The following is a 25,130-nucleotide window of genomic DNA, read 5'->3' on the forward strand; positions in this document are numbered from 1 at the left end:
AAAATGGAGCAATGATGTTTTGAAAGTAAAATCTGAAAACTGATGCACATTTGCTTTATCAGCATTTTTTAAAGCTGATAAATAATTGTGTGGGTTTTTTATTGTTTTGTTTAATGTCTCTATATAAATTCAAATCCCAAGTACATCCCTGCCTGTGGTTGTCTGTTTTTGACCCACTGTTCATGGCAGCAGGAGTTTGTGTTCCTCGTGTATAAACAGGACTTTTCATTTGTGTTCATTTTGAACACATGAAATTAGGTTTTCAGTCAACTACCAACGACCAGTAGTTATATAGATTTACTGGATATAAACCAATTACTAACCTATGCATTTGTGTAGGACGTCTTGTTTACAATGCAATTGCAAGAATCTCAATTAAAGACGAAAAAGCCAAACCATGTTTTATTTTCAGTGAACTTTGAGAAACATCTCAATGTGACACAACCTGTTAGTAGATTTAAAGGGCAATAAACATGGCACAATGTAGCTTTTAGGCTTTTAATAAAATCATTGTCACTGCCTTTTTAATGACATATTTCTAATTGTTAGGTTTTCCTCTCCTTCATAGCCTGCTAGTTTACATTGCAATATCTGAAAAAAATAACTGAAGCAAGACATGTGGCCGTCAGGTGTTTTATTGTGTAGTTTTGCATGTTTGTTGTGCATGTTAGCATATTATGATCACATCAAGGTTCTGGTGAAATGTTCTGCTGTGTGTGGATTTACCGCAAGCATCAAGTACAATTGACAAACAATATTTACAGTTCCAGTTTCTTTATATAAAATCTTCACACCCACACTGTGTGACACTTTCAAAAGCTCAGAGAGAATTCGAAGGGGCTTCACAGACATAGCATAAGAAAAATAATTTATAAAACTGTCTCCCAATGCAAATTTTAAGAAATAATCTCTTGTGAAAATAGCTGGAGGTCAAGGTAAACTTGGGAGTGAACAAGAATATATTGCTGCTAAACCGTACATTTGCCTTTCCCAATGCACTTTCAGTGATTTCATGGCAACCAACAGTAATTGAGCATTTCAGGCTTGAGCAAATCTATCCCGTTTTTGATTTTGGTGATTTATCTGGTTTGTTTTGAAATGCTTTTGATTATATTTATGAAGTTAGAAAACCTAAAAGAGACACAATATAACCATAGTTTCCACTATTTTAAAGCTTTCCATGTGACTCCCATGTCTTTGGAAAACTTGTCTCTCACAGAATGAGTCAACGAGAAACAACTATTAAACACATAGGAAAAGTTACAACCTGGAGATACTGAGGAGGATTTTATTTGGATAATTTCAGAAGTTTGAGAGCTACAATTTTATGTTGTGGGGCACAAATACCTTCGATGTAATTTTTTTATTAATTAATTGGCAAACAAACCAAGTTTGATTTTAAATTGAAGTATTTTGTCATCAAAAATATCAGAAAACAAAGTAAAGCTAAAAAAGGAAGGTTATGATAAAAATGACAGGACAACTAAAAACCAGCAGTAACTTTCCATACACAAAACAAAGTTATACTGAAACATAAATCTACTGAAAAAGGGAATAATAAATACAATCATCACTACATATTTAATGCTTTTTTTTGTCTTTCAGCAGGTCCTTGCTTTCCAGTTCTGGGATTTTTCCACCAAAGTGGTTCCAGTGGTGCTGGATGCAGTTCTTAACTGGTTTTATAAAAGAACTGGTCACTTTTCAACAGCCATGGAACCATCTCGATACTGCATCATTGCATCACCATGAACAACTTAACCAGTAAATATGTGATCTTCTGGGAGAGAACTGACCTATGCAAATCCTGTTATCTGTGAATGAACGCTCTAATTTCAGCAGCTTATCAATTAAATCAAATTTTAAACAAAAAAATAAATAAAATAAACACTGGGAAACAAAAAGCTAGTCTTACTCAACTGATAAACTCTTAATTTATTCAGAGTTTCTACCATGCTTTTACTTAAATTAGCTCAAAGACTAAACTAAATTTTTAAACATGGCACTCACAACAGTGTTGTTCTAAGAACCAGACTCCAGCAAATACTCGGATCATTTTAGAACTGGGTCCGGTCTGGTGGCGTAAAAGCCCTTAATGTAGGCGAACTCTCCTTATGCACTTTCCAGTCCAGGGCAAATTTTATTTAAGCCTGACAAAAAACACAAAACTGACAAACTTTCAGGCAAGTCACCTTAAAATTGTGCCAAAACGTTAACGAAAAAGATTTTTCCATCTTTTCTCATCAGCAGACTACTGGATGGATCAATTCCCAGCATAAACTCAGTGTTATTGAAAGCAGATGCAGCTTTGTTTCATCTATTTCAGTCTGACTGGACAGAAAAACCTTCAGAAGCCAAGGCACAGAGTTGGAGTCGTTCTCCAAAAGGCTCGGACACTTTCAGTGCAGCTATTCTACTTTGGATCAAGAAATAAAAAGATAAAAAAATTAGGGATTTCCAATTCTGAAGGATTATTAAATTGTTGCTTATTTCAAAGATCTATTTTGGGCGATACAGCACTTCTTGCTAGATTTGTTTTCAGGAGTTCATTTGGACTTGGCAGCTTGGCCTTTAAACTGGTGCAGAACAAACAGAGGCCTTTTTGAATGGCTCGGAAAACAAAGAAGCCGCTGCAAAGGATCAATGAGGCTGGAGAGGAACTTCTTCATTCACTCTGTGTTCATCATCATCATTGTCCTCCATCGCCCCCTGCTGGTCAGGCAGGAGTCCACCAGCAGGACAACTGATGGTGTAACAGAGAAAATGCTTACATCACTCATTCAGAAAGAGACGGTGAAGCTGTGATATGAAGAGTTCATTGAGATCCTTAAAGATTTAACTCTAGAGGGATTTTAAAAAAAAAGGAAATACTGAATCAAACTAGTGCAAATCTTTCAGATTTTGTTCGCATACAGTGTCTCTTCATCACTTTCGCTTTCGTCCTGAAACTCGTGGGCGAGCAGGGACTTTTTGGAGCCCATGGAGTTGAGGTGGATTTCATCGTCGTATTCGTCGCGGTGCTGCCGCAACCGGTGGAAGCCGTCCTTCTGATGGTCGGACTTCGCTGAGCACACGCACCAGATGATGCACGCCGTCAACACCAGCGCTGTCATGGAGGCAGCTGCAAATACAAAACGAGAGACGCACCATTACACATTTTCATCTGCATAAAAAAACAAACACATAAATATTACTAAAAATTATTAATAATTCACTTGGGGAAAAAATTGCTGTTAAGTGTAAATAAAATTATGACTTCAGTACTTTTCTGGTGAGAAGTTTACCTACATTCATCATTGTTGATATCCTGATATTGTGGGATTTAAAAGCTTTCAACTGGTCTTCCCCAGCATGCAGTGATGATAAAAACAATCAGCTAGTCCTCTCCCTGGTTTAACACACCTGGATCCAATGATGGCTCATTAGAGGCCTAAGAACACTGACATACTTAAATGGTTGCAACTAGAGAAAACGAAAACATGCAGGACACCGGCTGACTTTGGGCACCCCTGCTCTATTAAGACTGCTCTACAGGCTTAAGTTCAAGAATTAGCCATTAAGTTTTAACTTTCCTGTTTGTCCACCAGATGGCGCTACTCATTTTATTAGGCAAACTTGACTTAAGTAAAAAAAAAAAAAAAAGAAAATCTTTACTGCAATTGTATATTTTGTCAGAAACAAAAGTTTAGAATTTTAAAGGAGCTGTTAAAGTAAAAGTAATGACACCCAAGCACATGATGGGTGTATGTAAAAACAAACTAATCCAAAAGTATTAAAAGACATTTTTAGAACTGAGATCTTGCATTAAAAAAAAAAAAAAACTACTCCATCTGCATAAGACTCTTCTGATAGCTACCTGCACAGGCCACAACAAACTCCCTTTGCAATCCAAATATGTTGTTGTCGACATCAAACTCTATCAGGACAAAAGCAGCAGCTTCATGGGAAGTGACCACAACCTGGAAAACGGGAAAAATATATATAGTTAACATAACCAAACTTTCCTTTATCATAAATGATTGATATTGGAGCAATGAACAAAACATGTTACTGTTTATGTTTGTGGAGTGGCTTGTTTTCCAACCTGAAGTGAAAGCTAATGCAAGGTTTTTGAAACTTCACTTTTTAAAGTTTTAATGGCAACTGTGTTGGTGTATTCACATCTGATTGAGGGCTGAGGGATTCAAATTAAAGCAAATATTAAATGTAGTGTTTTCAAGCTCTCATGCATTACGGTTCGACAGAGAGAAATTAAAAGGTCACATCTTTGTATCCAATCAGGGTGTTGTTTTTTAAATGAGGTAAATAGGAACATCTCTGTCTCTCAAAGCTTCTTTGACAACACAGATGGCTAATCATCTAATCAGCAGATCCCTTCTGCAGGTGCGTCTGTTTAGTATAACCTGCTGCAGGTTTGTAACAAAAAAAAAAAAAGTGTTGGCGAGAAAAAAATCCTAATATATTCAGGTGAAAGGTAACTTACAAAAATCACATTAAGAATGAAGTTGCTGGATTACAACAAGGTAGATTGCATTTTAGTAAAATGATTTGAACCCAAACAGAGATTGCTTGCAGAGTAGAAGCTCTCTGTGTCGTCTTCTACTGTTGGGACATTTTTGTACCGTTTTTTGATAACAGAATTCTTGAAACTAACGTCATTTCTCTTTGCAGGTAAATGAGATGCTCCCCTATGAGTTGAGACAGAGCATTCGATGCCCTAAAAAGTATGGACAGACTGTTAAGGAGAGGAACTTCTTGTTGGCTCCGCCGTTCGGTTCAGAGCTCATGTTTGAGGAGCATGATGCTGAGAAACCGCTGGACGAGAGGTACATCAGGAATGCTGCGGTTATTCCAGATCTCTCTGATCAGCTGTGCGGCGCCGAAGCTGTCGAGACGGAGGAGACCTCAGGCGCTGCTCTGATGATCCATGGGTATTCAGTGGAAGACTTTCAGAAGACCTATCACTCTGTGGTGGATCCCCTGCTCTACAGGCCCTGTGGGAAGCTGAAGCCTTACAGCCTGGAGCTGGGGTTTACCATCAAGGAACACCTGCTGGACGGGCTGGCCTACCCGACACTGGAGATTTCAGAGCGCCCAGATGGAAAGGTGGAAGTGACAGAAAGGTTCTGTGTGCTTCGTTCACCACCTTATATAGATGTAGAATGTAAAGGGAATCCATGGTAAAACTCCTCCAAAGACTTTCTATAATAAGCATGATGGGTTTGCTCTCTGTTAAACTTATTACTATATACTTCTATTGGATGTCGTTTCGTTTTTCAGCCAAATCTGTACGATTTGAGATGTATTATAATCCTTATTGTGAATTTTTATGAGACATATTAGTCTGCAGGTACAAAGTTTTTATATTCGTCTAGTTCTAAAGTGATGTCGTACACTCTTCCATAAATACATTAACAGATTAAATAATGTTAAATTAATAAAGACAAGTAATTCCTAAACTAGAAATCCTAAATTTAAAAGAAAACATTTTGAGGTTTGTATTTTTCCAAATGTTCCAGTGAGTCAAGTCATTAGAAACCAGAGATGCGTTAAGAAAATAAAAACTTCATTTCAGTAATTAAACACAAAAAGAAAAAGTTATCACAAAGATTTATGGCAGAGGGTTTCAGGCAAATATCTTGGTGCGTTCTCACCAAACGCGTTTTGAGCATCAGGTGCGTCTGGTTTACATTCAAAGTCTATGCGGAGGCGCGTCGAGGGCGGCGCTTTTGGAGCATCTAGTACGGTGCAATTTGGAGCTTTGGACGCGTCGAGTGCGTCCAACACTCCACATAGACTTTGAATGTAAGCCTGACGCTCAAAATGCGTTTGGTGTGAATGCACCAAAAGTGCACACACGTCGAGCTTGTAACGTCAGACGCATTTTTGACGAGTGTAACACGTTTACTGTGAATGCACCATTAATCCCAATTGTGTTGTACTAGAAATTTTTTATTAGCCTTATGCCATCTAATTTTCTGAGAAACTGAGTATTCATCAGTTTTCACACATTAAGCCATAATATAGTTACTAAAAATTAACAGAAAAACTTTAAATACATCATTCAGTATCACTTTCAGTATTCAATAATATTCTATCTATTAATATGCACCTGGAGATAATATTTATATTAAGGGTGTATTTGCTACTTGATGGGTTCATGTTAATAGCTGTATGTTGTTCTGACATCTATGCTTTATATAAAGTATTTGCATGTAAAACAGTGCATACCTGTTTATGGTGACTCTGATAGCCTTCAGCTATAGCGTCAATGTTATAATAGCCCGGGTGGACGAGGACGTGGAAGTAGCCGCCCTCAGAAGTAGAGGCTTTCAGGGTTGTGTTCAGAAAAATGGTCGCTCCGACAATCGGTTTCCCACTTCTGTCCCTCACTACGCCACGCACCCCTTTATGGACCTGAGCAAAAACATTCACGGTTTTTGACACACCTCTGATATTATGCCATTAGACTATGGACATATTTACAATTTAATAAAATTTACTCTGATAAGATTGCACTACAGAAAAAAGTAAATTTTCAAATGATATTTTTAAGGATTTAATTTTTTTTTTTTTTTTTTTGAAGAACTGTAGAATTCTTAATCTCAGAATTTATCAATAGACCCAAATTTATTATTTCTTTTTGATGAAGAAAACTTGATTGCTTCATGGATTTTAGGCAATTTCTAAATACAAAAGAGAATTAATAATGGGGAATATTTTTAGAGATCGTGTCCCCAAATACTTGCTCATAACGTTTCTATAATGAGATGGGGAATGATGTCTGTAAATATGAATCATTTTTAATCATCTCTAAACTTTTTGCATACATATCCAGATCTGAAAATGCTTTTCTAAGAATTCTGCATTGGTCACAAATCCAAACTTTTACAAAGTTGTCCTTCATAATGTGCTTTTCTTAATAAGACATGTCTCTTAAATACTTATTTTTCTCTTCAGGGAAGTGTCTGTAAATATTACACATATGAGGAATAAAAATTTACATAATTCAGATTGATAATTTAAAGGTAATTCTGATAGAAAGGGAGCAGATCAAGAAAGCTTCAATAAAAAAATAAAATATGTTAAGACTCAACTTCAGTAAATAGCAACCTGAAAGTGAATGACAATTTTAAACTGAATTTAAAAATAAAAAAAAATAGGAATACAAAAATATTTTCTTAGAGATTAAAAAAATCTAAATACTAAACAAAACATTTCAATATAAAAGTACATTACTAAAAATCATAGGTATCCAGAATAAAATCCCACCTCCACCAGCATGCTGAGGAGAGCCTTTTTGTTCTCAGCCCACAGCGTGCCCAGCTGGTTAGCAGCAGGAAACAAACAGCAGCCAGTATATACTGTGATTTCTGGGCAGTGTCCATAATCCATACTGAAGTCCTGGAATGACATGAGAATGAAACATAACATGAGATAACAGATAGTAAAGATGAAGTAGCACCTGGTGAATGTTTTGTGGGTACAGTTCAGGGATGTTCCTGTTCCCCTTCCTAACTGTCCCACAGCTCAAAGCATTGTCCAGAAAGACACGAATGAGCGAGTTTGGTTTAAAAGGACTGGACTGGCCACCATATGTTCCTAACCAAAACCTGATAGAACATCTTTTGGATGATATTGAGATTTTGAACCAGACCTTCTCATCCAACATTAGTGTTTAACTTGACAAATGTTCCTCTGGGGGACTGGGAGAAAATTCCCAAATCCCACTTCAAAACCTAGCAAAAATCCTTCCCAGAATAACTTGATATTAAATCTCAAGGATTAAAAATGTGGCATCAATCAAGTTCAAATGTGTGTGTCTAGACACAAGTAACTCAATAGTTTTGGCAGCATATTGTGTATATTTTCAATAAAAATTTACTTTGTTGTTAAATCTTCCATAAAAAAGCTTTCATTCCAGTTGAAAAGTCTTACCTTCATGCTCCCCAGGTGACTTTGCAGTTCTGCTGCTCTCATCACTCCATCTGGGACATTTCCCACTGAGTACAATGAAAGCAAACAGTTAACAAACATGATTATCTTCACTCACAGATATAAATGACAGACATGGCATCCATTAATAAAAATTAAGTCATACTTTGCCCGTTGTTGGAACATGCAGTGTCACCGGGGTGCATCTTGGGATGGTTCTTGGCGTACACTTTTGCCAAGTACTTCAAAGTGGCTTCACTATTAACTACAAAAACAAATTATGCACATTTAATTTCATCCGGTTTGGTGATAATGAAAAGAAGATTATCATCAAGGCTTGAACAACATAAATCATCACTGTAGAAAATATTTTTTCTTAAAGTAATAATATGTAAAGGCATAATAGGTTACATAGCACAAGACAGAAAATGAGACAAAATATAAAGCTATACAAAGAGGTGTTACCAGTCTGAACAGGTTTGTCATAAGGGTAGGTGACAACCAGAGCGCCTCCATCCAGGGCAACAGACAGACTGAAGTCATGGCTTTGAATAAAATTCATCATTGCTTTGGTCTCTGGTTCTGGCTCCATCAAATGCTGCGATGAGTTGCCTGTTAAAGTAGGAAAGGAAAGGAAAAACAGCTTATGGAAAGATGGAGCAAGCCTTTCTTAATCAAGTCTACTGTAATTCAGCTGCATCTTACTCCAAACAGCTTTTTGACAGAAATGTGGCAATAAATATGTATACAAACAACGGACCGAAAAACGTCTTGTCAAGGTCTTTGTCATTGGAGTTGGTCAGGCCGCGGCTGGACGAGCATTTCTTCTCCGCCGCCTGTTCCCGTCCGTCAGGGTTGATGGAGGGCACAATGAAGATGTGGGTCTCGTTGATTAGCTGGAGAAAGGAAAAGGTAGAGAAGTCAAATTAACACACATACCCCTTGAACTTTTTCGCATTCTGTCTTGTATTTCAATAGAATCTTATGTGACAGATCCTCACACAGTAGAGAACAAATATAACATGGTAAAAAAACATGAATTTGAGCATTCTTTACAAATACAAGCCTGAAGTGTGCCATACATTTGTATTTTACTATTATGAAAAAACATGTTTTAGAGCTTGCATAAAATGTTTGCAGGGCTCTGTGTACTTAGGGTGACACTGACACCAACCTTGGAAATGGCGGTGTTCTTGCCGTAGTTGATGCACAAGGAAGCGGCAAACTCCAGCAGCAGCTCCGTGCCCACAGGAGCGTTGCCATGGATCCCCGCCACGAAGCGGATCTTCGGTTCAGACGGCTCGGGTTCTGCTGGATTGTTGGAGATCTCCAGAGCCAAAATGTGTCTAAACTCTACACTTTGACCCAGTCTAAACACAAGAAACACAAAATCACATGAAGGGTTAGAAACATATTGATATGTTGACACCCAAGTCAATCAACAGCAGATGAAGCTAAGCCTTACAGCCTTACAGCTTTGAGATAAATTCAAAGGTTCATGTTTACTCTAAACACTGCAAGGTAACACAGTGCTGGGCAATAAGGTTTAAAAATAAAATCTCCAACTAAAAAAAGTTGTTTTAATTATGAAATGTTTTGATAATTAAATCGAAACATTTCATTATCGAAACATTGTCTAACTGGGTTTGTGTGGTTCTTTCTTCAAGTATACTCAGTAATTTGCACAGTCCTGTTAAATAACATGATTTAACAGGTTAAATAATATGATGCTGCTGCATTAGAAGATTAACAATTTCTTTTAAGTATTATCTGAAAAACTTAAAATATAACTTCACATGAGAGCTTTCCTCATTCTAATTTTTTTTATTCTTTTTGTTGGAGTTATAAAATTATGACTTTATTCTCCTAAGATTGTGACTGTATTCTTAATGACAGCCCTGAGCTTGCTGTCATCACTCTGAAAACTAAAAGTGCACATTGGTGAAAACAAAAAAATCCAGATTTTCCAATAATTATATCTTCAGAAACCAAAAATTTTGCCCAGGCCCTGTAAGTCAGTGGTTTTGGATATTAACAGCATACCCACCTGTGTAAAGATGTAATTTGGGGGAAGTTAAGCGTGAGGCCTCTCAAGACAGCTTCCAGGTCTTTTGGGTGTCGGTAGCGGAAGCTGCTTCCGGTGGCTGTGCTTTTGACCAGCTGCTCCAAACCTTGGTCTAGAGACAGCTCCTTTATCAAGCTGTTGAGCTCCCTGTCAGATGGGCTCCGGGTCAGCTGGGGAACAGTGGACGCATGGCCGGTATTTTCCGAGTTTAAGCGGGTCAGCCTGAAGTCCACTACCTCTGCTCGGTCCTTTGAGACCGTAGCATAGGTCGTCAAGGGTTTATACCTTTACAGATAAAAATAAAAGAGGGTTTTTTTAGGTAGTGGAAGAGAAGCCTTTTCTCTGGTGAGTTTCACTTTCTGAAATAAAAACGTTACCCATCAGCAGAGGCAGTGACTGCATAAGTCCCAGGAACCAGCAGTCTCCAGTAGTCTCCAGTATGACCTGTAGTGACATTGTGGTCTATTCTCCCCACGCTGATGGTGGCATTGGGAATTCCCACTTTATCCTGGTCATCAGAAACTGTGCCTTTTATTCCAGTGTGAACCTACAATGACAAACAACAAAACAAACAGGAGTAAATAGAAAACAGTGAAAGCGCTAAATTACTCACACTGACTACTGCTTCTTGTACCTGGTGCATAAACTGCAGCAAAGCTCTCCAGTTTTGTTCCCAGTATTTTGGCAGCTCCTTAGCCAGGGGGTACTTGACGCAGCCCAGCTCGATGGTCACCTCGAAGCAGTTTGTGTTGATGTAATTCCAGTCCTGCATCCCACCTGGGGAAAATAAAGTCTTAATTATTTTTGGCAGTGGCACTGAGTGCACTTCTCTGACTGAAGTCAAAAAATAAAGCCAGGGCAGACAAGCATTGACTTGCATTTGACTAACTAGACAGTTCTAGTCCGCTGCTGGACTAGAACTGTCCAGTGGCAGATTCTTGTAGTTTGAAAATAAGTAACAGGAGGAATCTACAGTACTGGAAAAAAGTATTTGCCTCTTTACTCCTCATTTCTGTTTTTAATTGAATGTGTCAGATTATCAAACAAAGGTTATTTTAGATTAAAGATGACCTGAGTACATAGATTTAGTTTGCCCAGGAGATTATCTAATAAATGGTATGGATGCCCATCAATGGTGGTAATGAGTGTTTGACATCTCTTGGAGAAATATTTGTCAATTCTTCTTAGCAAAACTGATTTATTTCAGCCATAATGTCGGGATTTAAGCACTGGATTCTGGTTCAAGATATTATTTTGGTATAAAATGTGAACAATGTCAATGAGGGTTTTCACCTCCAAATGCTCCCACTAAATGTTAAATGGTTTTAATGAACAGCGATCTTAAATCACTGATTGTCAAATCTTTTTATAAACATATTCATGGATCCATAATAAGAAAGAATCAATGAAGATTTTCTGCACCCTGTTTATGCATTTTGGTATCAATGATAGTTACAATGTCAAAGCTGTAAAGAAATCACACCATCTTGATAAAAATATTCCAATCCTTTGTTTTTTTGTTGTTTTTTTTTTTTTTTTACATTATTTTGTGAGGTTATTTGATTCCACTAAGGTAAAGTTAAGACATTCAAAGCGGGAGTGAGAAAGGCACATTTCAAATCTTGAAAAGAAAATATTACTCGTGAATAGTTGGCATTATGTGAGCTCTGAGCAACAAAGGCCTACCGGGAACAGTGTACCAGTTGGCTCCATTAGTGATGCCATCCTTAAAATAGTCCTCTGGGTCCAGGTCGTCACAAGGGTGTCCTTTGTACATAAGAGGATTCTCCTGCACACAAATTCAACACAAAAACAACTGAACAACGACTTCATTTGTTTTGATGTTTAAAGCCAAATCTCTCCACAGATTGAACAGGCAAGAGTGAGCCCGTCTTTTTTAACTTAAAAAAAAAACAAAAAAACATCCATGTATTTTTGGGGACTTTTTATGTAAGACAAAAAGTATCATAGAACTCTTCAGCAGAAGATTTTTTGTTTCTGAAAATGGAAATTCGCATTTTCATGCCTTTATTATGACATTTAAATTAAATCCACTGCAATCAATTCTTAAGCAGAAACTAATCAGATATAAATGTATTATTTTCTTTCCATTTTGTGGTTCTATGTAATTTATCAGGATTTTAAAAAGGCAAAACGAGGAAAGGTTGTGGAGGCATTAATAATTCTGTCAGGTACTGTACATGGTGACAGTTTATTCTGCAATGGAAAAATAGACACATAAATAAAACTTTGAGCAGAAATTTTAGTCCGGAAAAGATTAATTTACCTGTGAGTACGCTTTGGCCACCTGCTTAAATACTTCATCATCAGGCGACCTGCTGTAATGACTAAGCTCCTCTTTGTCATCATCGAACGGGTAGTTGACCACCAAGGAGCCTGAATTTCACAAAAACATTGCCTTTCATTGCTTTGTTAGTGTAATTAACAACCAACTGTGGTGCTAAATAACAAGGCTTTTATTGGATGAAATAGAAAACTAATACATAAATGTAATTAAATGACAACTTGTACACTGGATGACTTGTTTACCTCCGTGGAGGTTTGCAGACAAAACAAACGGGGTGCTCTTCAACCAGCTCATGACAGCTATAGTCTCTGGCTGCCTGGGTTCGGTGATGGTGACAAACTGGTCTGGAAAGTTGCGATTCAGATCATAATCATTGCTGTTGTTCCGTCCTCTGTAGCCCTTCACGTCACCTAAAGGGAAGCAAACTCAGGTGTTGAGTCACTGCAATGCAACAGTCACTGAAGCATGTTCCTGTGTGAAGGTTTGTCCTAAAATGTCACTTCCTTTTGTACTTCTGCAGTAATTATTGACTAAAGGATGTCACATGGAAAAGCTGCTCAATAGATAAACAGAGAAGTTGAAGGAGGGCACATGAATTTCACTACAAGAAGGGAGATAGTGACATAAAAACAGCTAAATTTGTCCAATATATTCTTGTTAAAATATTGGTATATTTTGTAAAGTATTTAAAGTTAGTCCTTCCTTCAAATAACTAGAATGCTCGCGAAACACGGAACTGGCACCTTTATGGTTTTAACCACTTTTTATGCATTTGCTTGAAAATGCCTTTAACCAACTTGAAGTGAAAAAACTAGATGTGTGTCTTTAAAGCAAACAGGCCCTGAATTTAAACACAAAGAACAAGCAAGAAGACAAACATCTCAAGCATACAGACTGACAGGAATGCACACAAATTACAAACAAATAATTGACTTGATGTGGCCAAGTCAAACAGTTGACTGCAGGTTCAATAGGAAAGTCAAACAGACCAAAAGTGAGAGCTCTTTGGTAAGTTTCTGTACTACTATTATCACTACTTATCTTAATATGTATGTACACTTACTAATACCCTTCTGCTAACGCTGCTTTGAATTATTTGTAGTTTACATTTTCTTTAAACCTATGCCCATGCATGAACAGTCGTCATGCATGGGCAAAAGGAAACATAAAAGGTTTTTTTATTGTTTTGTAGGACAGGTTTAAAAAATGGTTGACAGAAATCCAGAAAAAGTTTAAAAGACCTAACATAAATACACATATATTTAATGGTTCATAATTGAACGGTTTAAATATGTGGAAACGGTTAAATGAAAAAATGACTGGCTAAATATTACCTTAATGGGTCTGAACAAGTGCATTTCAGAAAACATCTAGTTCTGTTAGGAAGTGTGTGTGTTGTTCATGGTTAAATTAATGTTACTGTGCATGAAGAACAGAGTAAATCCCTTTGTGTCATGGTGTTGCAGTTTAACTTTTTGTCCTCTTTTCTTAAATAACCTCTTGACCATCTTATGCTAAAAGTATTACACACCATACAAAGGATGTAGGTGCGTTCAAGACTTGAAATAACTAGTTGCTGTGTTACTCAAAAGTCTTTTCCAACTCCCCTGCAATATCAAAAGGTGAATGAATTTTCATCAGTGAAGACAGAGTGCATGCATAGTGTAGCATGAGATTATTATCTAGACATTCCAATAGCATTTTAGTAGCAATTACTTAACTGTTTCATAGCAGGGCACTTATTTGTGTAAAATGCAGCATCTCTAAGTTGCAGCCCCACATCACAGATTAAATTTTTTTTGCCATGTCTTATTTGGAGATCTGATGTTTGGAAGCTACAGTATCAAAAACACTGGATCCATTACTTTAGCTATACTATGCTTTGCAAAGCACTGAAATTGCTGGCAGATATGTAGTGCAAGCATAACTCACCCTCGACTATCTGAAAGCCATATACTGTATTTACCAAAAACTACATTTTAAAAAATTCTTAAATTAAAGAAAATATATGACTTCAGTCTCCAGGAGGTTGAGATTGTACGCCTGTAAATATTTCTCTCACCTTCCACAGCCACCTCGTAGCCATCGGGGTTCATGGAGGGCATGATGTGAATCCTAGTGCTGTTGACCAGCTGAGTAACCTCAAGGTCGGTACCGTAGTTGCGACACAGATATTCAATGAGGTTGAGTAGCAGTTCCCTTCCCACCACCTCATTACCGTGCATGTTGCCCACATACTTGAACTCCGGCTCCCCTGAAAGAGATAAAGAGAAATACGTCAATGCATTAACAATATGCATACACATTCTGTATAGATGACCCTAAAAAAGGGCAGCTGCTCTCATTGTGTTGTGTAGTTTGCCGCTCACCGTGCTCGTGAACATTAGGGTTGTCCGAGATTATCATCACATACAGCTCCCGGTCTTGTACAGAGCGGCCGATGGAGTAAAGATGGGTAATGGAGGAAAACTCGTTGCTGTACTTTCGTAAGAAGAGCTCCATGTCTGCATAGTTGTGGTGACGAAACTCTTTTGGATGGATGGGCTCATGACCAGGTGGGACGAACGGAGGGGTGGTGGGAACTGCGTGAGCCTGGCTGCTGTTGGAAGCCTTCGTAGAGGGAGTAACGAGGTGACTGGTGGATGGAGTTGAGGTTGTAGTTTGGGGGGTTTCGCCAGAAGCCTCACTGACAACAGGCTGCAGGTTGAAGTTAATCTCAGTGGGTTTGCCATCAATAACCTGAACATTGTTGAATGTCTTTGGTAGGTACCTGCATACACAGAGAAACACACATTAAGAAAGATTAGGCTTTAATGTCAAAAATACAAAAAGCGATGGCCCAACTGTGTCATTATTCTGGCTTTACCAGAACGTTCTCCACTAGATTAGATGAGAAATTCTCTTCTTTGCTTTTTAAACTAAGTGTTCTGTAACTTTTGGAGGAAGTAAGAAAGGATATGTGGTTACTTGCTAAACGATTCACAGCCCTTGAACGTTTTTTACATTTTATCATGCTACAACCACAAATTGACAATGCATTTTCTTCTAAACATTGGGTGAAAATCACCAAATCAACACAAAGTAGTGCGCAATTGTGAAGTAAAAGAAAAAATATGCATAATTTTCAAGAGTTTTTAATAAATACAGAGAAGTGTGGAAGGAATTTGTATTTAGCCCATTTATTCTGAGAACCCTAAAATCCTGTACAACTGATTGCCTACAGACGTCACACAATGACTAAATAAAGTCCAATTTTGCATAATTTGATGTCAGGATAAATCTTGCTGAACCTCAGAGGTTTGATAGACAACAAATTGCACAGCATCGAGATCAGGGAGAGAGTCGTGGAGAAGTTTAAAGTTAGTTTTTAAATCAATATCTCCTACTGTAGCTCCTTGCCCAGCCTGTAGACAACTGGCAGGCTGAGCAAGGAGGGAGCATTAATCTGAGAAGAAGCCAAGAGGCTCATGATAACTCTGGAGGCGCAGCAGGGTTCCACAAAAATATGATTAATAATATTCTCCACCTGAACTTTAATTTACTAATTTGCATGCAAAACGCTGTGTGCCAGAAAACTAACACATGGATGCATTGTGCTGCAGAGGTGTTATTTTCCCAGCAGAGATGAGGAAGCTGGGAAATTAAGGAAAATATAACAGAGCTAAATAGAGGGCAATGGAGAAAAAAAACTCTGTTTACAGGCAGCAAACAACTTGAGACTGGGCCAGAGATTCATGTACAGTATGATAAACGCTAACGCTATATTAAATGGTTTAAATCTAAGTATTTTAATGTATTAAATGTCAAAACTTAAATGCAAGACTTCAAACTTGCTGCTCAAATAAACTCTCCATCCAGTCTGACTGAGCTTCAGCTATTTTGCACAGAAGAACTGGCAAAAATATTGACCCTCTAATTGTGTAAAGCTGATTGAGACATACAAATCATTTGGTCCAGTAATTTTATTGGTTATAAAAACAACGTTCTGTCTCAGGAGGTGCTAAATACAAACGCCTATCATAGATTTGCCTATTCAGATTTTCAATTCTCAGGAATCTGAACTCCTTATGAAAGAAAAACAACAAAGAAATAACGAAGAAATGAGGGCTTTTAACCAGATTTTTGTGTGTGCTTCCAACTTACAACAGTTCTACTATGCTTTAAAGCCTCTTCCTTAAGTGCATAGCTTCACTTTGCACCAAATGTGGTGTGTGGAGAAACTCACCCTGAAACCACAGCTGTGATGTTGTAGGTTCCCGGGAGCAGAAGGCGGTAGTAGTCTCCAAATTTTGCTGTGGTCAGGTTGTGGCGGATATCAGCAACCACAATGCTGACATTGCTGAGGGCGGCACCGCTGACTGCATCTTTCACAAAGCCACGGACTCCCATGTGTACCTAGAAGAAAATAGTACTGTGAGTTTAAAAAGGATTTGTACTGAGAGATTCATGATGACTGAGAGATGTTTCAGTTTCTAAGGGATAAACTTTGTGAGCTTTACCTTTTCCATGTAGGCCAGAAGGGACTCCCTGTTCAGATCCCATTCACGAGGCAGCTCAGAAGCTGCAGGGTGCTTACAGCAGCTCAGCTCCATAGTGATTTCCAGGCAGTTTCCATACAGGTAGTTGTAGTCCTGCATTCCTCCTGAATAACAAGGCATCAACGTAAAAGTCAGCGCACTACAACAACAAGAGTCTAATTATACATTTAAAATTTGTCAGACTCTACAATATAACTAGATATTCTCTGAAGCTGCCAGACATTATTTCCTCTGGGAGGTCAGGGTGAGAGATTATTTACTAAAAGTCCCAATGAGGCATCTGCAGTTCACAAGTCGCCCAACCTTCTGGTAAAGTCAACAATAACACACACAGAAGAGCAGGCTGACCGTCTCTGTGGAGCAGCTCTGGGCAGTCAGAGGTCCCATCGGGGAAGAGCTGCCATGACTGCACGCTTGGTGGCCACAGAAACCAAGTCAAACAGTTACAACCTTATAAAGCAGTCGGAGTAAATGGGGTCAAGAACTGTGCACTGAAAAATAACTTGTTCAATGGCACCAGATCACTCCAGACTCAATTACAGAGGAAAAACTAAAAACAAACTCCAGGATTCCTTCTAATTTTACGGCTCTTGACTTTGAGACTCTTTGAAGACTCTTCCAAATTAAGTTTTAGACCAACAAGAATAGCAAAACACAACTTCATAATTTTACTTTTTAAAGTAATCCAGTTAAGTATAAATGTATCAGAATAGCATAGCATTTGTCAACAATGGGATACAACTCAGTGCTTTTACATGTAGGTTAACTAACCTTCTGCTGTCAGTGTGTTTTAATCTTAAAAGTTATGTACAACAGGTTTTAATCCATTTTTTTTATATTTCTGCAGATTTATGCCCAGGTCCCTCTTGAAAATGAGATCTGGATCTCAATGGGTGTTTTACAAAGGAAATAAGGAATATTAATACATTTCCAAGCCAACATCCATAATCTATAATATGCTAAACCTTTTTTTATTTTCTTACAGATTCAAAATCAAATGATCCCGAAAACCATGACTATATGTCAACCATATTTGATGTCCCACACTTCAACATCAGACAATGTTCAGTCAAAGTGAAATAGATATTTCACTTTGATGGCCAAAAGAAGAAGTCTTGGACGAGATGAAAACGACAACACAGACTACAGCAGAAACCAGTGTGGTCGATGAATCGGTGGATAGATGTACACCATGTGATAAAACACATGAAAAAATTTACAATCTGAGACGGTCAACAACAGACCATGAAAGAGAAATTAATGTTGAATAAATTTTGAAATAAGAAGATACTTTTCAGAAGCATCTTTTCTGTTATGTAATAAATCTTCAGCATACAGGCACAATAACAAAATCACCAACATAAAACAAGCATGTGTAAAAACAGAGCGCCAATATGAGAACAGCTAATAATATAAATATTAACACAGAAACGTGTATTGGAAAAGACAGTGGTGCAAATATATTGTCAACCTAAATTGAATATATTCAAGGCAACGGGTAGAAAATAGTTCTCCAATTAATACTACATGCCAATCTAAAACATTCATTGTTTTATATTGGTTTTGCTTTTTTTTTGTTGCTGAACCATTTAACTCTAATTTTTTTCAGAAATGCTTACACAAGCTTAATGGAACCACTTTGCAGCGTGACAGCTGGGTTTCCTGCCATGATGCTGGAGGTCACACGCCCAACTCGCTGCTGCCCCCATAAAGGAGACTTGGCCCAATCAGAAGTGCTTCTAGCTACGTCATGCGCCTGCTGAGAGTTTGGCTGCAGGTCTGCCTAACACAAGTGTTCATGTGCTCCGTCAGCTGTTGAAAAAGGAGCGTCATCCTTTTTTCTGTTGAACAAAAACGACAAATATAACCTGCTTGCAAACCCATCGGTTATCAAAACCAGCCCACAGCATAAAGAAACATGGCTTCAGCATTTATTTGAAGGAGGGGCGTGCTAAACTTTACCTTCAGGGCACCTTTGAGACTTTAAGCTCTGAGAAAGGAGACAGAGCGGGGTAACATGGCAACCAAACTATATATAAAATATTTAAAAAGATCTCACCTATGAGGGATGAGCAATACAAGTGTCTATATTCAGTACAGACAGAAAATTATTAGCTACCTGCCACAACATAAAAGCTGTAGAGCACAGAACTGACCAGAAGACATAAGCCTTTGTCTCTGGCTACGTCTGCTTCATAGTTTAAACTGTCACTGAAGCAAACCACCAAAGTAAACACCCTGCACCCACAAAGTTTACGTAGACCTTTGCTTAAATATCCTGTTGAAGTAGGAGATTGTCACACCCTGAATGCAGCTGGAAATCACCGAACAGACAATCAAGTCAAAACCAGAGTTAGACCAGGATGCGCTTTACTGCAGGATGTCTGCAGCGGTTGAGCTATAAAAATCAAACACCAAGGAAAATCACCTGCTTTTCTAAGTAGATCTGTCGGCTGTTCACAGAAACACAGACGAGCAGCACAGATTCAGTGGCTGCAGTGACCTCAGGCTCCTCAAGGGTTTCAGTTCTGTAACAATTATCACATAAACTACTTGCAAAGAGTCTCTACAACTCAAATCTAGGTCTTTGAATTAGTCTTTAGTAGGGGGAGGGACCTTAAACTGAAAAGTCAAAACTTAAATCCAGTTTCAAGTTATTGTGCGGTTAAAAAGAAGAAGCAGAGTTCTTCCTGATTAGATTGCAGTGAATCATTGTGAAACATGACGGTGGATTATTATTTCAGGCTCTGTCTGCCAAACAGAACCGTCCTCTGTTCCTCACTCTCCCTCTTGGCAGTTTGCCTCAGCTTCTCGTGATCTCACTCTATGTCCTCCAGACAATGTTTCCATCCAGTGCCGGTAAGTCCAAATTTAGGTGACATTTTGGACGGTGGCGTCCCTCAGTTAAATAAGTGATATCTGTTCAACTATTTCACACTAAGTGGTGCATATCTTGAGTCACATGAAGTGCAGAATCTGTCTCTGTTTAATGGTGGGTTCATTTTTTTAGACAGCCAAGAGCCAAGATATACCTGGTCAAAAAGTAACAATTTTATAGAAAAGTAAGACATTAAATAACAATTTAAATCTGTGAACATTAAAAAAAAACTGGACTACAAATCTGACTAAAAATATTAATACAATCAGAAACTAACAATGATAATTTGGGGATGAAAGAATACGTCATGGCTCATACAACAAACTTGGTAAGACAAACTGGGTCCAGGGACCCATGTTTTTATGAAGGCAATTAAATCAGGCTGAGCTGATGCATAAGGAGTCGCCTCCTGATGGGCCTTCGTCATAAAACTTGTTACAACACAGAGCGTCACCAGAGGAAACCTGAGCCGAAACCTGAAGCTACAGACTCACACAGCACCGTCCTCCGCCCCGAGAAAAGCCAGCCAAACAAAGGAGTAACATATGATGGTTGATCCAATTTCAGGTTTCAGACACACAGTTGTTACTGTGCCTTAAAGTATCCCAAAATTTAGAAGCAAAAAGAAAACAGAATGGTATTTGTTCCAAGTTTTCTTTGCATTGGTACAAATAATAAGGGCCACATAGTACGACTCTAAATTTGTTGGTTGTTCTTTTCCAAGTGACAGGAAAAGATACAGTATGTTCTGCGCTGGCAGAAACATATTGAGCCTGCTGGTGTTCAAGGGGTTAATTAAAGGTCACAGGGACTGTTTGAAACATCATGTCATATGCAAAGAAAGTATGGATTTATTCCAACTTCTGTTGTCTTTACATTATTCATTCATGAAAAAACAATCAATCAGATGTAATATCAGTCGTACCATAATTATGACTGATTTACTAAAAACTGGTTAAATAAACAGGCGCAGGACACGGGGATTGAATTTAATGTTTAATTCCTGGCAAAAATTAATGACCTCAGAGAAGAATACTGTATATGATCATGTTATCAAGTATAAATATTTAAAGAATGACTGATGAAAAAGACCAGATTGTAAATTATTGTCTTTCACTGCAAAATAGTGGTTTTTCTTGCCACAAAAATGCCTTTTGAGTCGGGCCCAATAAAACAAGAAACGCTTCCAGATATGCATGACAAATCTTTGTCCCTTAAGACTGTTTGACTACAAACAATGGAAATGCTTTTGCAACAAAGATAATCTATGTTCTGGAAATGATTAATTTGTCTTTATTTGCCAACAGCAGTCTATCTCTTAGTAGAAACACTTTTATACGAGAATTAGGCAGCCAGTACAGTCTTTAATTTAAAGCTGGAGTATGTAACTTTTATACAAATATTTGTCTTTTACATTTTTGTTAAATCTGTCACAGGAGATGTCAAAGAAAAAACTTTTCTAGAATGCAGATTATACTGAAGAGAAAAAGCAGACATAAAATCCTGCCATACTCCTGATAAAAGAAAAAACTAAATCCCGTCTTCATTGAAATAAACTGAAACAACTTGAATCTAATTCATACTGAACGTGCTGCAGCTTGTGCACCGACACATTCCAGAATGAGCTGCAAACAATCCGACAATCAGAAACATTCTTAGTTTATAGACAGACAGTCCCTGCACAAATGACAGACTTCCACTAACATCAAAAACAACAGCAGGCCAGCTGTAATTGAAAAGCTTCTAGGACAGCACAAAGAATGCGATCCATAAAACTGAACTCAGTCTCAGTCAGCCGACCATGGCTGTAAAACCATGACTAAGATTAAAAGAGCTTGAAGCAATCTCATAACAAAAACTGGCCCACTTTTTAATTTCCCAACGTGGCACTGATCATACTGCAGCGGACTTTCATAGTCATATTTATTTAAAACATTTTAACATGAACAGCTGAACTGTGTAACCACTCACCTGGCACATCATACCACTTGGCTCCGTTGGTGATCCCGTCTTTAAAGGTTTCTCCGAGAGAGTCGGGACATTTAGGGTGACCCGTCTTCATCACAGGGTGATTTTGGGAATACACCAGGGCCAGGTAGCGAAACAGACTGTCATCGGCCGACTGGCTGTAGAAGCCCCCTTGCTGGTGGGAGGCAGAGTCGTCGAAAGGGTAACTGGCCACCACAGAGCCGCCGTGCAGGTTCCCAGAGAGAACAAATCTGTGGAGACGGGAGCAGCAATGCAAGTAAGTTGGAGCAATAATTAAACAATTCAAAACAACTACAACTCAGAAAGAGTAGCAGTTTATTTTGTCACCACACATTCAGCTAACTTCCAATCCAAGATTGTAACACACATTTATTTTAAAGTTTTTACACATTTTCACTGGCATTTCCCATATTAGACAGCTTTTTTTTTTTTGCCAGTAGCAAGAATATCTGTCCAGCCTAAATAGATGCCTGCACTCCAAGCTGCTGCTGATGTGAAGCACTTTTTGTTGTTCTTTTTAAACTTTGTTTTTTATGAAAATACTGAAAACAAAAATATAACTGCTCAATAAATGTTATTCTGCTTTCACAATGCCATTTTGTTTGTCTTGAGTCTGCTTTGTTACTTTCATCATAAGTCAACGTACGTTATCACATGTTAACTACACATCTATTAAGAAATGATGACTTAAGTTATTAGCAGCTCTCCTCTCTAAATAACTGGCTTCGGGCCTTTGAAAATACTTTGTCTGCTGGTCACAAAATGACCAAACGTGAATTCGTCTGGCAAAATTTTGCACTAAAATATGCAGAGAATCTGGAAAAAAAATCTCATTTAAACTCCTAGGTAGACTGCAACAGGATGCAAACGTGAAGGTTGTAGCTGGATCGACATTTACTAAAGACACAACTTTTAGAAAGAAAAGCATGAGGAAAACACTCCACTGAGCAGGTAGGACAGTTATGTAATGTCAAGGTGCTATCAACATCGCTTTTCTGAGTCACTGGCAATGAAACTTTTACACAACTAAACTTTGAATGTGAATGTCAGCTGACGTCTTTTCAATTTTGTCACATAAGAAATAAAACAGAGAAGTTGTACTACTAGTTAGAACCTGAAGGCCTAAAAAAAAACATAAACAAAGCAGTAAACATGAGAAAAGTATCCACCGCTTGAGGCCGGCCTTAGAAGATACTTCCTCTGACAAACCAGCTGAGTAAGATCCAAAAATAGCCCAGGCCTCAAGAACTGCAAGGTGAAATGTACAAACTTTAAAGGTATAATGAGTTTAAAAAGAACATAACCACGAAAAGATTAATACTCTGAGCAATAACCTCATGAATATAACTTCATTTAGAATGTCTTTAGAAATATACATTTTGCTTACAGATAATATAATCGACCAGTTTGATGGAGTCTCTCTTCAGGAACTCACACCTGGCACAAAGATGGCTGAAAGTAAACACGAGGCAGACGGGAACAAGGAAAATTGGGATTTGTCTACGCCACATCCTCACTGCCATCTTTACCAATAATATTCCCACTTTCTAATACTGTCCAGTCTTAATTATGGTATGATGTGCACTTCATATGGATCCTAAAAAGATAACAGAACATTTAAAACATCAAAATGTTAATCAATGTCTTAACTTTTATTTTTTGTTTTGTTTTCTTAAAACAAGAGCCAAATAGTGACCAACTATTTCGAAATAGACACAGCTTATTGTTGTGGTGAGGATTCCTCTAAAAAGGCGAGCAGGGCCACTTTTTTAATGATTTCCGTCTGTAGAGAACAGTAATACTCACTTGTTCTCCTTGATCCATTTTATCACTTCCATCACCTCTGGAATGGTATCTGGACCACTCACTGTTGTCCCCTCAAACTGATCGGGAAAACTTCTGTTTAGGTCCTTATGTCTGGCATTATTTCGACCGTCGTTTACACCTTCGCAGTCCCCTTCCTTTGACTTCTCAAAGCCGTCAGGGTTCATGCTGGGCATGATGTAAATATCCGTGCTGTTCACCAGCTGTGTGATTCGATCCTCCTCCCCATACTTAGCGAGCAGGTACTCCACCAGGTAGACCAACACCTGTCTGGACACGGTCTCATCTCCGTGCATGTTCCCCACGTACTTAAATTTAGGTTTTCCCGGCGTGTCTTTGTTGGGCTCCACGGTGACCCGCATCACCCACAACTCCCTGCCCTCCACGGACCGACCAATGCTCGACAGGTTCGCAATGTGGGGGTAGCTCTGCGCTAAAGCCTGTAAGCGTTTCGTTAGGTCAACATAATTGTAGTATTGGTTGTAAGTCTCTACCGTTTCCGAAGCACCGGTGCTTCGTCGCAACTGCTTCTTGTCTTCACCCTGAGACACAACAAGACGGAACAAGGCGGAAAGTAACACCAGCTGTTTCAACGTCTTCGGAAGAGGCTCCCAGATGAGTACCATGTTGACCTAATATCTACTTCCACACCATCCAGTTTTCTCAACTAAAGAACGGAAACAAATGTTTTTCTTTCTTATTTTTTTTAAGGTCTTTCTTCGCGTCACAGCAGTTTTTCTGCTGTCAGGGCCACACTAGCCTGCCTGTTTCCTTTCACTTCCGTTCACCTCCCAGTGGGCGGGGCTACAATGTGACGTCATTTTTAAAAGGTGGACCAGGAGATTTAGCCTGCAGCGGGTCTAACTCCGTTCATGAAAGAAACTTGTGTTTCGTACACGAGAGATTTTGGGTATAAAATATAGCCGTCAGTCAATAACTTTTTTTAATAATCTGTTTTTGTGGGGGTTTTGCAATTCCACTGATATATCTACGGTAAGGAAACTGTATGACTTAAATAAATAAATAAATAAATAAATAAATAAATAAATAAATAAATAAATAGTTCAAAACCGGGAGTTAATTTAAATTTATAGTGATTGGTCCGGGTCACCTTCGCCCTTGAGATTGAGTATATTTTTAAGATTAAAATCAACCGTATTAGGGGGAAAACGACGGGGATGAAAAAAAGTAACGAAAAAAATGACACTTAGCAAATAGAGATAATCTAAGAATGCCTTGAAAAAGAAGTTTATTTTGATTTGATATCAAATAGTAAAGAAAAAGACTACGTATGTTTTCTTTATGCGACGTATTTGCCTTATATCTGTAAGTGCATAAAATGTACAAAAATACAAATACTTCTAACCCTGGTTTATGAGAGCATTTTCCGATTCTTGATTTTTCACCAAAAAATTCTTTGTGTTTAATGATGGTAGCATATTTTTAATTCTGCAAAAACAATTACACGTAAAAAGAAATCTAAACAATTTGTGGACGCGTATAACCTAATTTAGAAGATCAAAAGAAACGCTGAGACATTGCTTAATTTTTTTCAAGTTGAAGTGCTATTTTTCAATGGATGTGATGGAAGTT

The 25,130-nt window shown here is 38.1% G+C and overlaps 2 protein-coding genes across 5 annotated transcripts; one reads left to right on the forward strand and one right to left on the reverse strand.

The window, feature by feature from the left end:
* Nucleotides 1-617: 617 nt before the first annotated feature.
* On the reverse strand, nucleotides 618-24,450 carry cpda (carboxypeptidase D, a). 2 transcript variants are annotated; one of them, XM_008425584.2, is made up of 22 exons: nucleotides 23,520-24,450; nucleotides 21,696-21,943; nucleotides 16,808-16,950; nucleotides 16,534-16,703; nucleotides 14,678-15,078; nucleotides 14,371-14,562; nucleotides 12,551-12,718; nucleotides 12,288-12,397; nucleotides 11,687-11,789; nucleotides 10,635-10,777; nucleotides 10,378-10,547; nucleotides 9,983-10,285; nucleotides 9,110-9,305; nucleotides 8,696-8,831; nucleotides 8,401-8,547; nucleotides 8,102-8,200; nucleotides 7,939-8,003; nucleotides 7,273-7,404; nucleotides 6,232-6,417; nucleotides 3,857-3,959; nucleotides 2,914-3,121; nucleotides 618-2,743 (listed from the first exon to the last, which is right to left on the reverse strand). In XM_008425584.2, exons 1-22 carry the CDS (start codon nucleotides 24,161-24,163, stop codon nucleotides 2,641-2,643), a joined length of 4,170 nt encoding a protein of 1,389 aa, XP_008423806.1. In that variant the 5' UTR covers nucleotides 24,164-24,450; the 3' UTR covers nucleotides 618-2,640. The 2 variants fall into 2 exon arrangements, with proteins under 2 accessions (XP_008423806.1, XP_008423807.1); XM_008425585.2 differs by lacking the exon at nucleotides 618-2,743 and having other exon boundaries at nucleotides 2,889-3,121; nucleotides 23,520-24,447.
* LOC103474531 (uncharacterized protein C22orf31) lies at nucleotides 4,085-5,578 on the forward strand. Of its 3 annotated transcripts, none has more exons than XM_008425580.2 (2): nucleotides 4,085-4,383; nucleotides 4,672-5,578. In XM_008425580.2, the coding sequence occupies exons 1-2, from the start codon at nucleotides 4,348-4,350 to the stop codon at nucleotides 5,182-5,184; spliced, it is 549 nt and encodes a 182-aa protein (XP_008423802.1). In that variant the 5' UTR covers nucleotides 4,085-4,347; the 3' UTR covers nucleotides 5,185-5,578. The 3 variants fall into 3 exon arrangements, with proteins under 3 accessions (XP_008423802.1, XP_008423804.1, XP_008423805.1); XM_008425582.1 differs by lacking the exon at nucleotides 4,085-4,383 and adding an exon at nucleotides 4,390-4,523; XM_008425583.2 differs by lacking the exon at nucleotides 4,085-4,383 and adding an exon at nucleotides 4,452-4,474.
* Nucleotides 24,451-25,130: the final 680 nt, after the last annotated feature.

The sequence above is a fragment of the Poecilia reticulata genome, linkage group LG13 (genome assembly GCF_000633615.1).
Source record: "Poecilia reticulata strain Guanapo linkage group LG13, Guppy_female_1.0+MT, whole genome shotgun sequence".
NCBI lineage: Eukaryota > Metazoa > Chordata > Actinopteri > Cyprinodontiformes > Poeciliidae > Poecilia > Poecilia reticulata.